Below are 15,537 nucleotides of genomic sequence, written 5' to 3' on the forward strand. Positions count from 1 at the left end.
ACGTTCATCTGTACGAACAATAGTATGCAAGTATAAACACCATGGGACCACGCAGCCATCATACCGCTCAGGAAGGAGACGCGTTCTTTCTCCTAGAGATGAATGTACTTTGGTGTGAAAAGTGCTAATCAATCCCAGATCAACAGCAAAGGACCTTGTGAAGATGCTGGAGGAAACTGGTACAAAAGTATCTATATCCACAGTAAAATGAGTCCTATATCGACATAACCTGAAAGGCCACTCAGCAAGGAAGAAGCCACTGCTCCAAAACCCCCATTAAAAAAAAAGCCAGTCTACGGTTTGCAACTGCATACGGGGACAGAGCTTGTACTTTTTGGAGAAATGTCCTCTGGTCTGATGAAACAAAAATATAACTATTTGGCCATAATGACCGTCGTTATGCTTGGAGGAAAAAGGGGGATGCTTTCAAGCCGAAGAACGCCATCCCAACCGTGAAGCATGGGTGTGGCAGCATCATGATGTGAGGGTGCTTTGCTGCAGGAGGGACTGGTGCACTTCACAAAATAGATGGTTTCATGAGGTTGGAAAATTATGGGGATAAATTGAAGCAACATCTCAAGACATCAGTCAGGAAGTTAAAGCTTGGTCGTAAATGGATCTTCCAAATGGACAATGACCCCAAGCATACTTCCAAAGTTGTGGCAAAATGGCTTAAGAACAAGAAAGTCAAGGTATTGGAGTGACCATCACAAAGCCCTGACCTCAATCCACTCTGTCAGGTGGAATGGGCCAAAATTCACCCAACTTATTGTGGGAAGCTTGAGGAAGGCTACCCGAAACGTTTGACCCAAGTTAAACAATTTAATGGCAATGCTACCAAATACTAATTGAATGTATGTAAACTTCTAACCCACTGGGAATGTGATGAAAGAAATAAAATCTGAAAAAAATAATTCTCTCTACTATTATTCTGACATTTCACATGCTCAAACGGTCAGAAACAGACTCCATGAGGGTGGTATGAGGGCCCGACGTCCACAGGTGGGGGTTGTGCTTACAGCCCAACACCGTGCAGGACGTTTGGCATTTGCCAGAGAACACCAAGATTGGCAAATTCGCCACTGGCGCCCTGTGCTCTTCACAGATGAAAGCAGGTTCACACTGAGCACGTGACAGAGTCAGGAGACGCCATGGAGAACGTTCTGCTGCCTGCAACATCCTCCAGCATGACCGGTTTGGCGGTGGGTCAGTCATGGTTTGGGGTGGCATTTCTTTGGGGGGCCGCACAGCCCTCCATGTGCTCGCCAAAGGTAGCCTGACTGCCATTAGGTACCGAGATGAGATCCTCAGACTCCTTGTGAGACCATATGCTGGTGTGGTTGGCCCTGGGTTCCTCCTTATGCAAGACAATGCTAGAACTCATGTGGCTGGAGTGTGTCAGCAGTTCCTGCAAGAGGATGGCATTGATGCTATGGACTGGCCCGCCCATTCCCCAGACCTGAATCCAATTGAGCACATCTGGGACATCATGTCTTGCTCCATCCACCAACGCCACGTTGCACCACAGACTGTCCAGGAGTTGGAGGATGCTTTAGTCCAGGTCTGGGAGGAGATCCCTCAGTAGGCCATCCGCCACCTCATCAGGAGCATGCCCTGGCATTGTAGGGAGGTCATACAGGCACATGGAGGCCACACACACTACCGAGCCTCATTTTGACTTGTTTTAAGGACATTACATCAAAGTTGGACCAGCCTGTAGTGTGGTTTTACACTTTAATTTTGAGTGTGACTCCAAATCCAGACCTCTATGGGTTGATAAATTTGATTTCCATTGATAATTTGTGATTTTTTTTTTGTCAGCACATTCAACTATGTAAAGAAAAGTATTTAATAAGAATATTTAATTCATTCAGATCTAGGATGTGTTATTTTAGTGTTCCCTTTTATTTTTTTGAGCAGTGTATATATATTTCCTGATTAATCTGAATATTTTGTTCCTATATTTGAAATGTACTGTAACTTTGCCTGTTCCTGAAAATTACAGGCATCTACTAGGTGCTGCTATAATGCCTTTTTAAATCCATTTAAAATTCAATTTTTTCAACACCAAAATATCTAACAGACCAAGAAGGAAGACAACTGTTTATCAAGTGCCACAATTTTCTTAATTTGTGCCCTTGAAAACTAAACTCAGAAATTCAGGAAGAAATGTGTGAAGTATCAATGAAAATTTCAAAGTGGAATTTCATGTTTTTATTAACGCCATCATTTCTCAAGTGCAAGATGCGTTATGGTATGCTTAGATGAGTTAATGAAGTGCCAAATAAAAATAAAGAGCTATACAAGGTACAATTAAAATATTCATAAATCATAAGGAGTTATCCTTAGGCATTAGATAAACATTTATGAAGAGAGCTGTACAAGGCAAGACATAAAAAACACCAAGAAGAATTATGCAAATATAAAATCAGGTAAATGTGCATATGAAGAGAACTGTGCAAGACAACAAAAAACACCAAGAGTTATGCTTAGATAATAAGGTAGAGCTAACAGAGAGATCTTTACAAGGCACATAATATAATAACTATTTCAAAACAAAGTATTAGCCTAGATACCACATAGATGAACATATTTTGAGCACACAGTCTGCCAAGCTGGAACTCATATACTACCCGTGGCAGCATATGTAGGAAATAGAATGCCTTCAGTTTAGGGATAACATCAGCACAGAACTTCACATCAATAGGCACATCAATAACAACCAGCTCGGACAGAGCCCAGACAACAGTTTGCATATCTCCAGTCCTGTGCAGAACATGCCCAATTGCTCCTACACGTAGAACCCACAGGCTCCATTATGTTGCAGCTGAGGAACTCCATCCACCAGCTTCACGTCGAGGAGTTTGCCAGAGACTCACACTTCACTCAGAACAGGACATTTCAATTTCTAGAAGTTCTTGAGAGAGTTTAACACTCCATCTGTGGGCTTGCAGAAAGACATGGCTCCTTGACACACTACTGTGCCACTACTCTCCAAACTAAACCCACAGCTCTCCATCTATGTGTAGGCCACCTGTTAGTTTTTCTTGCCATATGTGGTTTCTGAGTTTCCATGGAACCTGGGGAAGAGATGCTCCTGCACAAAGTGGTCAGGATTTGTTGAGGTGCGCACAGGAACATTCTTTAATGAGCTTGCAGTGATCTGAAATTTAAGTGTCATACCATGCATAGGAGGCACTCTGTGCTTCAGTAACCTCATCCAAGCTGGCACATTTACACTCCTCCAGCTTAACATAAAAGTCATAAAATTACAAGCATTTCTGACACTGTGTTGATGCCGTGTTCACTGTGTGGCTGCTGTTGGAACATGATGACTGTTTGGTTTAGCTTTGATGCACTTGTGCAGAAGGCTCCAAGTGGAAAATTGGCCCCTTCCAAACTCTTCCTAAGTACGTTGTGGGAGTGGTACGCAGGGGTTGCAGGTAGAGATGGAGAAGCGGCTGGGGTGCTGTCAGAGAACTCAAAAGATCTCGCTCAACCTTTTTGGAGCTAAATTCCACTGTGTCCCCAAATTCCACTGGCATTGCTCATCTGTACACCTCTGTCAATCCTCCATACACGGCATTCTGCACCTTGAATAAAAATTACTGTTAGAATAGTCAATTACAGTACAGAACACTAGGTAACATGGAGTTCACAGTTGACTAGTTTACAGTTTTGATAAGCTGATCTGTAAAAAAGTCTGACCATTAAGTGTCTGATCACAATTACAAATAAAATAACATTCTACCTTGAAGCAATGTGTTGAAAAACAGATGGTAATATGCAAATTAGTGCATATTTAAGGACGGGTTGCCTCATTTGCATATTATTATTTATTTTTTTATAAATTAAACTTTCAGTCTGATGAGAGTAAAGAGAGAAAAATATATATATATTAGCCTGTGGTTCCCGAATTTAACCCAATAGAAGGCAACACAACATTGTCTAAGGGCGTGGCGTGTTAATGGGGCGTAGTCGTGTTATTCTTCTATACAAGGAAGTTTACAGTTGCTAGTAAAGATTGTCGTACAGTAGCAAAATACGTGTGAGTACAGTTACAGCCACCTGTAACATATAATATAAAGTTATCTTCACTGTAAGACAGCCACAGTAACGGACACCTACTTACGGTAAAACAGTTACATATTTTCTTTATAGGTTTGAATCTATAGCATTTTTCCAAAGATATTGATTTTACTGTGACTATTGTCGACAAGTGGGCTATTTTACTCAACTGGTTATGCACTGATTTTAATTTCAGGTAGCTGACTGAACTTCACCCAAGTTCATCAGAAACTTCGTTCCCCATGGAGTGGAGTTTAGTCAGCTAGTTGCATAGCGGTCTACGACAGGGGCTTATTACTGTTTCGTTTTTATGTGCTCACATCCATGTATTTGTATACATTTGATTGATAGCCCACATGTATTACCATTAATTATCCAGGTAGCGAGAACACACATTTTCAACCTGACAAAAAGCTAAAATATCTGTTGTTACACTCGCACTTCCGCATTTGTAACAGTCCAAACATGTTATTTTTTACCCCCACAGCCCTTGCGCTGCCACTTTCTCTCGGGAATCCACGTTGAAACCGGATGCGGTTTGATTGCCATCCTAAATGGAGGCCCAATTCACTAGATTTAGCTCGAGCGAGTTAACAACTTTTGCCACTTGCGAGGGAGCGAGTGAACAACTTCTGTCACTTGCGGGGTTGTTATGACCCACACTTCAATGCAAACTAGTCACATGTCACATTGGTGGCGGTGAAGTGTCAAATGTAATCAACAAGGCTGCATTTTCGGCATGTCAGAAAAAAGTATGACGCCAGCTTATATACACACACTGATTTTAGCGTTGGCAAATTGGCTTAGTCTCGTAGTGAGCAGCATATAAAACGTACATTCATAAACATTTGTTTGTAATTCTGAAATGTATTGGAATAAATTACCAAACTATAAAACTAGCTAGCCAGCTCTAGGTAACTAGCGAGCTAGATACGTTAGCTTCCTAGGTACATTAATATATTTAGGTTAGTTGTTTAGGTTAAGCTCAAATCCAAGATTTCCACCAATGACGTTGCATCTCTGATCATCACGCTCCCTTGCTTGGGCAAGGGGCATTTGAGGTACACTGATGTGACGATGTAAAACGTTTAGGGCCGAGGGCTGTTAAACTGCGTTTCAACTCAGAAAAGTCACACCCTTGTCCACTTACCCTCGCCTTATATGCCTTTGGGGGAATCCCCGTCACCATCTTGGACGTCGGTCCAAACAAAGGAAGTGTACAATTATGTTCACTTCGGGCCTGAAACCCCACCATAATTTAATTCGCGTTGATTGTACATCCGCTAAGAAAAGTCCACCGAAACGTAAAACCTCAACGTCAATATGGATAAGTCAACATACAAGTATAAGTAAACAGGTTAGAAATTGTGCTTCTAATGCACAGGACGGCACAACCAGGTCTCATAAAAGTAATTATGTTTTTCTTTGGTTAGCTTTTGGAAATTGTAGAAATAACACATTTTCCTTCAGAAGTTCCAGCTAGGCAGGATAACGTTAGCTAATTCATTTTCTAGCTATCATACAGTAGGCGTATATTAATAATTATATAGTTACTATAAGTAGACATGCAATCATAATTGACTGTAGAGCATGTAAAGCATCTACAAGCTACCAGTGGCTGAAAACAAAGAACGAGTGACGAATTTCAGGTCAAGGGCGGTTCATTTAAAAATCATTCCTTCCTCCCTTGCCCTCCAAGTGTATACTTGTCAGACGTCATGGTACGTCATCAGAAGTGTCCACTTAGTTTGAGGGGATAAGGTTAGTCTGTTAAGGGTATGTAATTTGAAATCAGGTGTGTGTGTGTGTGTGTGTGTGTGTGTGTGTGTGTGTGTGTGTGTGTGTGTGTGTGTGTGTGTGTGTGTGTGTGTGTGTTCAAACTGGTCTCAGAGCATTTCGTATAATTCTGTACGTACATCAAGAGACTCCACTTAGTATGTTATGTTTCGTATGGTATATATTAATTTGTTGATGTCCATCACCGATTTTGTATGATATGTTGCAAACTGCAATTTGTATTATATGTTCTGATTTTCTAAAAACGTACAATATTTTACAAATTTGCAAAATGTATGATATGTTACGAATTCAAGCTAGGTGGCAAACGTTAGGATTAAGGTTAGAGTTAAATTAAGGAGATGGGTTAGGGGAAGGATTCGCTTTAAGGGTTAATGGAGTGTCTTGGATTTACAGACAGAATAATATGAAATGCTCTGAGACCCGTCCGGTGTGTTTGATAAGACCATGTCATAAAGGTTTTTCTCTCCTTCAACAGCTATGGCTCTGTTTGACAACTGTTTTGTGGTTTTGGAGTTGAAGAATTTGCCTTATAAGGAGAAGATTAGGCTGAAGCTGGCAATAACAGAGAATGGGGGCAGCATTTCCTATGTGATCAATAAACAGGTCAGGTGCACAGTAACACAAACAATTTTGAATTCATAGGCTAGATTCAAACATGTTGGCGATATTGATGATCTGTCTTTCTTGCTCTCTTTCTCTCTTCATATATCACTCTCTTTCTGTCATCCCCACAGTGTACTCTCGTAGTGACGAGCAGTATGTCCAGTCTGAGCTCCAGTCGGGTGCGGAGCATGAAGAAGCATCAGACTCCAGTAGTAGGGGTGGAGTATGTGTCACACTGCCTGGAGAAGGGAGTCCTGCTGCCTGTAGAGGACTACTGCCTGCCCCCCCCTCCCTCTACCTCTCTCATCCCACCCAGGCCTGCCTCTCCCTTGCCATCTCAGTCAGGTACAAGCCAAACCTTTCCCCTTTCAGTCAAATACAATCTTTCCCAAATTGAAATACGCTTTATTGGTGATTAAAATATACAATGTTACACAACAATGTTGCCAAAACAGTTGTCACGCAAGTAAATAGGCAAGTAAATAGACTCAGTAATGAATAGATGCTCTATATTTCTCATCTATGCTTTAACTATGAGTAATCCCTAAGTAATAATACAACTCAGCTTCTTCATCACTGTCAGTTTCAGGCATCACCATTCTCTTTGCATGCAGGCTTTTACATGTGTGTATTTCCAATGAAAAGCTCCTTGCACATTCAGCAAGCAGAGCAAGGGTTTGTCATCTTTGAGCATTCTCCTCTGACACAATCACAGTGGGTGGTGTCTCTCGCTCTGTTCCCAGCATGTTGACTCATTCACCCAGTGTGTTCTTTTGAGTTAATCAGTCAGGAGGCTGTTTTTTTCCCTACAGTTGTCTTTAACTGACAAAGGCACTGTGTGCTCACTATGGGTGTGTTTCATCGCACTTTTCTGTGTTTGAAGAACGATGTCTTTTTTACGAAGGGGTGTATGTGTAATATATGGATGTTTTGAATAGAATTGGACTTTGACATAGGGTGTGTTTGTGTGCGTGTTATGTGTGTTAGTGTTGAAGGGGACAAGCCAGCCGGCTGAAGTTCAGACCCAGACAGTGAATGCTGTAAATCAAGCCGAGACGGCGGGGAATCAGGAGAGTACTTACCTGGGCAAATTCAGGTGTGTACCTACTGTACCACTTACCTGTCAATCACTGCCTGACTAAATGTCATACTTTTCCTTCCTGACTTTGACCTGGTCATGGCCCCACATTCGATGACACAGGTCTTATACCAGAGTACTAACCAGTCGAATAACCTAGGTTATGTAATTGTTGTATGCAACTTATTGCCCTGCAATAATGTATGTATTTATTTATTTAACCTTTATTTAACTAGACAAGTCAGTTAAGAACAAATCCTTATTTACAATGATGGCCCTCCCGTAGTGTAGTAACAAGCTACATGACTCGTTTGTGTTTTCTTTTTTCTCTTTTAGAGTGTATACTGAAAGTGACAATGATCTACCAACATATCCAACAAATTTCCAAGTGGCCAAATACTCAATTTTTGGAAAGGTAAGCCCACCCATAGGCAGTACAGTTTATTTATCTCACGTCAGCTATACTTGTTGATCCTGTTGAGTGACACACCTGTCTGCACTTTGTGTGTGTGTGTGTGTGTGTGTGTGTGTGTGTGTGTGTGTGTGTGTGTGTGTGTGTGTGTGTGTGTGTGTGTGTGTGTGTGTGTGTGTGTGTGTGTGTGTGTGTGTGTGTGTGTGTGTGTGTGTGTGTGTGTGTTTGTGGCAAGAAAAAGTATGTGAACCCTTTAGAATTACCTGCATTTGTGCATAAATTGGTAATAAAATGTTATCTGATCTTCATCTAAGTCACAACAATAAGCAAACACAGTCTGCTTAAACTAATAACACACAAATAATTGTTCATGTTTTTATTGACCACACTGTGTAAACATTCACAGTGCAGGTTGGAAAAAGTATGTGAACCCTTGGATTTAATAAAAGGTTGACCCTCTTTTTGCAGCAATAACCTCAACCAAACAGTTTCTGTAGTTGCGGATCAGACCTGCACAAAGGTCAGGAGGAATTTTGGACCATTCGTCTTTACAAAACTGTTTCAGTTCCACAATATTCTTGGCATGTCTGGTGTGAACTGCTCTTTTGAGGTCATGCTACAGCATCTCAGTCGGGTTGAGGCCCCGCGTGTCCCCAGGCACCCTCATTTGTTGACTGTGATCAAAAAAACCTTGGTTTCATGCATATCAACATCAGAAGCCTCCTCCCTAAGTTTGTTTTACTCACTGCTTTAGCACACTCCGCCAACCCTGATGTCCTTGCCGTGTCAGAATCCTGGCTTAGGAAGGCCACCAACAATTCTGAGATTTCCATACCCAGCTACAACATTTTCCTTCAAGATAGAACTGCCAAAGGGGGAGGATTTGCAATCTACTGCAGAGAGAGCCTGCAAAGTTCTGTCATACTTTCCAGGTCTATACCCAAACAGTTTGAACTTCTAATTTTAAAAATTAACCTCTCCAGAAATAAGTCTCTCACTGTTGCCGCCTGCTATTGATCCCCCTCCGCTCCCAGCTGTGCCCTGGACCCCATTTGTGAATTGATCGCCCCCCCCCCCCCCCATCTAGTTTCAGAGTTCGTTCTGTTAGGTGACCTAAACTGGGATATGCTTAACACCCCGGCAGTCCTACAATCTAAGCTAGATGCCCTCAATCTCACACAAATCATCAAGGAACCCAACAGGTACAACCCTAAATCCGTAAACATGGGCACCCTCATAGACATTATCCTGACCAACTTGCCCTCCAAATACACCTCTGCTGTTTTCAATCAGGATCTCAGCGACCACTGCCTCTTTGCCTGTATCCGCTATGGGTCCGCGGTCAAACTACCACCCCTCATCACTGTCAAACGCTCCCTAAAACACTTCTGCGAGCAGGTCTTTCTAATCGACCTGGCCCGGGTATCCTGGAAGGATATTGACCTCATCCCGTCAGTCGAGGATGCCTGGTCATTCTTTAAAAGTAATTTCCTCACCATCTTAGATAAGCATGCCCTGTTCAAAAAATGTAGAACTAAGAACAGATATAGCCCTTGGTTCACTCCAGACCTGACGGCCCTTGACCAGCACAAAAACGTCCTGTGGCGGACTGCAATAGCATCGAATAGTCCCCGCGATATGCAACTGTTCAGGGAAGTCAGGAACTAATACACGCAGTCAGTCAGGAAAGCAGAGGCTAGCTTTTTGAAGCAGAAATTCGCATCCTGTAGCTCTAACTCCAAAAAGTTTTGGGACACTGTAAAATCCATGGAGAACAAGAGGACCTCCTCCCAGCTGCCCACTGCACTGAGGCTAGGTAACATGGTCACCACTGATAAATCCATGATAATTGAACATTTCAATAAGCAATTCTCAAAGGCTGGCCATGCCTTCCTCCTGGCTACCCCAACCCCGGCCAACAGCTCTGCCCGCCCTGCAGCTACTCGCCCAAGCCTCCCCAGCTTCTCCTTCACCCAAATCCAGACAGCAGATGCTCTGAAAGAGCTACAAAACCTTGACCAGTACAAATCAGCTGGGCTAGAATATCTGGACCCTCTCTTTTTAAAACTATCCGCCGCCGCCATTGTTGCAACCCCTATTACCAACCTGTTCAACCTCTCTTTCGTATCGTCCGAGATCCCTAAAGATTGGTAAGCTGCCACGGTCATCCCCCTCTACAAAGGGGGTGACACCCTAGAACCAAACTGTTCCAGACCAAAATCCATCCTGAGTCTTCGAAAGCCAAGTTAATAAACAGATCACTGACCATTTCGATTTTGTTACCAAATCACCTTATACCAGCCACCACTGCAACCTGTATGCTCTAGTCGGCTGGCCCTCGCTACATATTTGTCGCCAGACCCACTGGCTCTAGGTCATCTATAAGTCTTTGCTAGGTAAAGCTCTGCCTTATCTCAGTTCACTGGTCACAATAACAACACCCACCCGTAGCACACGTTCCAGCAGGTGTATCTCACTGATCATCCCCAAAGCCAACACCTCATTTGGCCGCCTTTCCTTCCAGTTCTCTGCTGCCAGTGACTGGAACGAATTGCAATAATTGCTGAAGTTGGAGACTTTTATTTCCCTCACCAACTTTAAACATCAACTATCTGAGCAGCTAACCGATTGCTGCAGCTGTACATAGTCCATCTGTAAATAGCCCACTCAATCTACCTACCTCATCCCCATAATGTATTTATTTTATTTACTTTTCTGCTCTTCTGCACACCAGTATCTCTACTTGCACATCATCATCTGCTCATTTATCACTCCAGTGTTAATCTGCTAAATTGGAACTATTTGCTCCTATGGCCTATTATTGCCTACCTCCTCATGCCTTTTGCACACACTGTATATAGACTTTCTTTTTTCTACTGTGTCATTGATTTGTTTATTGTGTTATTGGCTTGTTTATTGTTTACTCCATGTGTAACTCTGTTGTCTGTGTCACACTGCTTTGCTTTATCTTGGCCAGGTCGCAGTTGCAAATGAGAACTTGTTCTCAACTAGCCTACCTGGTTAAATAAAGGTGAAATTAAAAAAATTACATTCTCCAGCAAAATGTCTTAATAACCTTGGGAATAATTTTTCCGTCGATGATAGCAAGCTGTCCAGGCCTTGAAACAGCAAAGCAGCTCCAAACCATGATGGTCCCTCCAACATTGTTTACAGTTGGGATGAGGTTTTAATGTTGGTGTGCTGTGCCTTTTCTTTTCTCCACACATAGTGCTGTGTGTTCCTTCCAAACAACACAACTTTAGTTTCATCTGTCCACAGAATATTTTGCCAGAGCGCTGTGGAACATCCAGGTGCTCTTTTGCGAACCTCAGATGTGCAGCAATGTTTTTTTGGACAGCAGTGGCTTCTTCCATGGTGTTCTCCCATGAACACCCTTCATGTTTAGTGTTTTACGTATTGAAGACTCGTCAACAGGGATGTTAGCATCTTTCATAGATTTCTGTAAATCTTTAGCTGACACTCTAGGATTCTTCTTCACCTCATTGAGCATTCTGCTGTCATCTTTGCAGGATGGCCAATCCTAGGAAGAGTAGCAATAGTGCTGAAATTTCTCAATTTATAGACAATTTGTCTTACCGTGGACTACCTTTTAGAGATACTTTTGTAACCCTTTCCAGCTTTATGCAAGGCAACAATTCTTAATCTTAGGTCTTCTGAGATCTCTTTTGTTTGAGGCATGGTTCTTCTCAGGCAATGCTATTTGTGAATAGCAAATGCACATTTTATAAATGTTTTTTATGGGACAGGGCAGCTCTAACCAAAATCTCCAATCTCGTCTCATTGATTTGACTCCAGGTTAGTTGACTCCTGACTCCAATTAGCTTTTAAAGAAGTCATTAGCCTAGGGGTTCACATACTTTTTCCAACCTAAACTGTGAATGTTTAAATGATGTATTCAATACATACAATACAAATACAATAATGTGTGGGTTATTAGTTTAAGCGCACTGTGTTTGTGTGTTTGTCTATTGTTGTGACTTAAAATGTTATCTGATCTTCATCTAAGTCAAATTTATACAAAAATCCAGGTAATTCCAAAGGGTTCACATACTTTTCCTGGCCACTGTACGTATATCAATGTGTATGTATTTAAACTCAGCAAAAAAAAAATCCTCTCACTGTCAACTGTGTTTATTTTCAGTAAACTTAACGTGTAAATATTTGTATGAACATAACAAGATTCAACAACTGAGACATGTAAACTGAACAAGTTCCACAGACATGTGACTAACAGAAATGGAATAATGTGTCCCTGAATAAAGGAGGGGTCAAATTCAAATGTAACAGTCAGTATCTGGTGTGGCCACCAGCTGCATTAAGTACTGCAGTGCATCTCTTCCTCAAGGACTGCACCAGATTTGCCAGTTCTTGCTGTGAGATGTTACCTCCACTCTTCCACCAAGGCACCTGCAAGTTCCCAGACATTTCTGGAGGGAATGGCCCTAGCCCTCACCCTCAGATCCAACAGGTCCCAGACGTGCTCAATGGGATTGAGATCCGGGCTCTTCGCTGGCCATGGCAGAACACTGACATTTCTGTGTCGCAGGAAATCACGCACAGAACGAGCAGTATGGCTGGTGGCATTGTCATGCTAGAGGGTCATTTCAGGATGAGCCTACAGGAAGGGTGCCATATGAGGGAGGAGGATGTCTTCACTGTTACGCACAGCGCTGAGATTGCCTGCAATGACAATAAGCTCAGTCCGATGATGTGACACACCGCCCCAGACCATGACAGACCGTCCACCTCCAAATCGATCCCACTCCAGAGTACATGCCTTCGTGTAACACTCATTCCTTCGACGATAAACGTGAATCCGACCATCACCCCTGGTGAGACAAAACCGCGACTTGTCAGCGAAGGGCACTTTTTGCCAGTCCTGTTTGGTCCACCGTCTCCTGTCTGGTCCAGCGATGGTGGGTTTGTCCCCTTAGGAAACCCTGTTGCCGGTGATGTCTGGTGAGGACTTGCCTTACAACAGGCCTACAAGCTCTCAGTCCAGCCTCTCTCAGCCTATTGCGGACAGTCTGAGCACTGATGGAGGGATTGTGCGTTCCCGGTGTAACTCGGGCAGTTGTTGTTGCCATCCTGTAGCTGTCCCGCAGGAGTGATGTTCGGATGTACCGATCCTGTGCAGGTGTAGTTACACGTGGTCTGCCACTGCGAGGACAATCAGCTGTCCGTCCTGTCTCCCTGTTGCGCTGTCTTAGGCGTCTCACAGTAAGGACATAGCAATTTATTGCCCTGGCCCCATCTGCAGTCCTCATGCCTCCTTGCAGCATGCCTAAGGCACATTCACATAGATGCCCAGGGTCCCTGCTCATCTTTATTTTGGTGTTTTTCAGAGTCAGTAGAAAGGCCTCTTTCGTGTCCTAAGTTTTTATAACTGTGACCATAATTGCCTACTGTCTGTAAACTGTTTCTTAATTAACGACTATTCCACAGCTGCATGTTCATTAATTATTTATGATTCATTGAACAAGCAAGGGAAACCGTGTTTAAACCCTTTACAATGAACATCTTTGAAGTTATTTTGATTTTTACAAATTATCTTTGATAGACACGGTCCAGAAAATGGGCCGTTTCTTTTTTTGCTGAGTTTGTATATACACTGCTCAAAAAAATAAAGGGAACACTAAAATAACACCTCCTAGATCTGAATGAATGAAATATTCTTATTAAATACTTTTTTCTTTACATAGTTGAATGTGCTGACAACAAAATCACACAAATTATCTATGGAAATCAAATTTATCAACCCATGGAGGTCTGGATTTGGAGTCACACTACAGGCTGAGCCAACTTTGATGTAATGTCCTTAAAACAAGTCAAAATGAGGCTCGGTAGTGTGTGTGGCCTCCACGTGCCTGTATGACCTCCCTACAATGCCTGGGCATGCTCCTAATGAGGTGGCGGATGGTCTCCTGAGGGATCTCCTCCCAGACCTGGACTAAAGTATCTGTAAACTCCTGGACAGTCTGTGGTGCAACGTGGCGTTGGTGGATGGCGCGAGACATGATGTCCCAGATGTGCTCAATTGGATTCAGGTCTGGGGAACGGGCAGGCCAGTCCATAGCATCAATGCCTTCCTCTTGCAGGAACTGCTGACACACTCCAGCCACATGAGGTCTAGCATTGTCTTGCATTAGGAGGAACCCAGGGCCAACCACACCAGCATATGGTCTCACAAGGGGTCTGAGGATCTCATCTCGGTACCTAATGGCAGTCAGGCTACCTCTGGCAAGCACATGGAGGGCTGTGCGGCCCCCCCAAAGAAATGCCACCCCACACCATGACTGACCCACCGCCAAACCGGTCATGCTGGAGGATGTTGCAGGCAGCAGAACGTTCTCCACGGCGTCTCCAGACTCTGTCACGTCTGTCACGTCTGTCACGTGATCAGTGTGAACCTGCTTTCATCTGTGAAGAGCACAGGGCGCCAGTTGCGAATTTGCCAACCTTGGTGTTCTCTGGCAAATGCCAAACGTCCTGCAGGGTGTTGGGCTGTAAGCACAACCCCCACCTGTGGACATCGGGCCCTCATACCACCCTCATGGTGTCTGTTTCTGATGGTTTGAGCAGATACACGCCCATTTGTGGCCGGCTGGAGGTCATTTTGCAGGGCTCTGGCAGTGCTCCTCCTGCTCCTCCTTGCACAAAGGCAGAGGTAGCGGTCCTGCTGCTGGGTTGTTGCCCTCCTACGGCCTCCTCCACGTCTCCTGATGTAGTGGACTGTCTCCTGGTAGCGCCTCCATGCTCTGGACACTACGCTGACAGACACAGCAAACCTTCTTGCCACAGCTCGCATTGATGTGCCATCCTGGATGAGCTGCACTTGTGTGGGTTGTAGACTCCGTCTCATGCTACCACTAGAGTGAAAGCACCGCCAGCATTCAAAAGTGACCAAAACATCAGCCAGGAAGCATTTTAATTTATTTATTTTGCTCCTTTGCACCCCATTATTTTTATTTCTACTTTGCACATTCTTGTAAAATTCCAGAAAATGATGTCATGGCTTTACAATCTTCTGATAGGCTAAGTGACATCATTTGAGTCAATTGGAGCTGTACCTGTGAATGTATTTCAAGGCCTACCTTCAAACTCAGTGCCTCTTTGCTTGGCATCATGGGAAAATCAAAAGAAATCAGCCAAGACCTCAGAAAAATAATTGTATACCTCCACAAGTCTGGTTCATCCTTGGGAGCAATTTCCAAATGCCTGAAGGTACCACGTTCATCTGTTCAAACAATAGTATGCAAGTATAAACACCATGTGCCCACTCATCTGTCATACTGCTCAGGAAGAAGACGTGTTCTGTCTCCTAGAGATGAACGTACTTTGGTGTGAAAAGTGCAAATCAATCCCAGAACAACAGCAAAGGACCTTGTGAAGATGCTGGAGGAAACGGGTACAAACGTATCTATATCCACAGTAAAACGAGTCCTATATGGACTTAACCTGAAAGGCCGCCATAAAAAAAGCCAGACTACGGTTTGCAATTGCACACGGGGACAAAGATTGTACCTTTTGGAGAAATGTCCTCTGGTCAAATGAA

At 43.4% G+C, this 15,537-nt stretch overlaps 1 protein-coding gene across 2 annotated transcripts in view; it reads left to right on the top strand.

Annotated features, from left to right (window-relative positions):
• The first annotated feature begins 3,958 nt into the window (after positions 1–3,958).
• The window catches only part of parp4 (poly (ADP-ribose) polymerase family, member 4), a 31,418-nt gene continuing 19,839 nt past the window's right edge, over positions 3,959–15,537 (top strand). Inside the window, exons 1-5 of one of the 2 annotated variants that reach the window (XM_064976488.1) lie at positions 3,959–4,048; positions 6,344–6,471; positions 6,603–6,816; positions 7,459–7,567; positions 7,886–7,964. In XM_064976488.1, coding sequence (XP_064832560.1) covers positions 6,346–6,471; positions 6,603–6,816; positions 7,459–7,567; positions 7,886–7,964 — 528 coding nt within the window. In that variant the 5' untranslated portion in view covers positions 3,959–4,048; positions 6,344–6,345. Of the gene's footprint in view, positions 4,134–6,343; positions 6,472–6,602; positions 6,817–7,458; positions 7,568–7,885; positions 7,965–15,537 lie in introns of both variants that reach the window. The other variant, XM_064976487.1, reaches the window with a different exon arrangement.

Source organism: Oncorhynchus masou, chromosome 10 (genome assembly GCF_036934945.1).
Source record: "Oncorhynchus masou masou isolate Uvic2021 chromosome 10, UVic_Omas_1.1, whole genome shotgun sequence".
In the NCBI taxonomy this organism is placed as follows: Eukaryota; Metazoa; Chordata; class Actinopteri; order Salmoniformes; family Salmonidae; genus Oncorhynchus; species Oncorhynchus masou.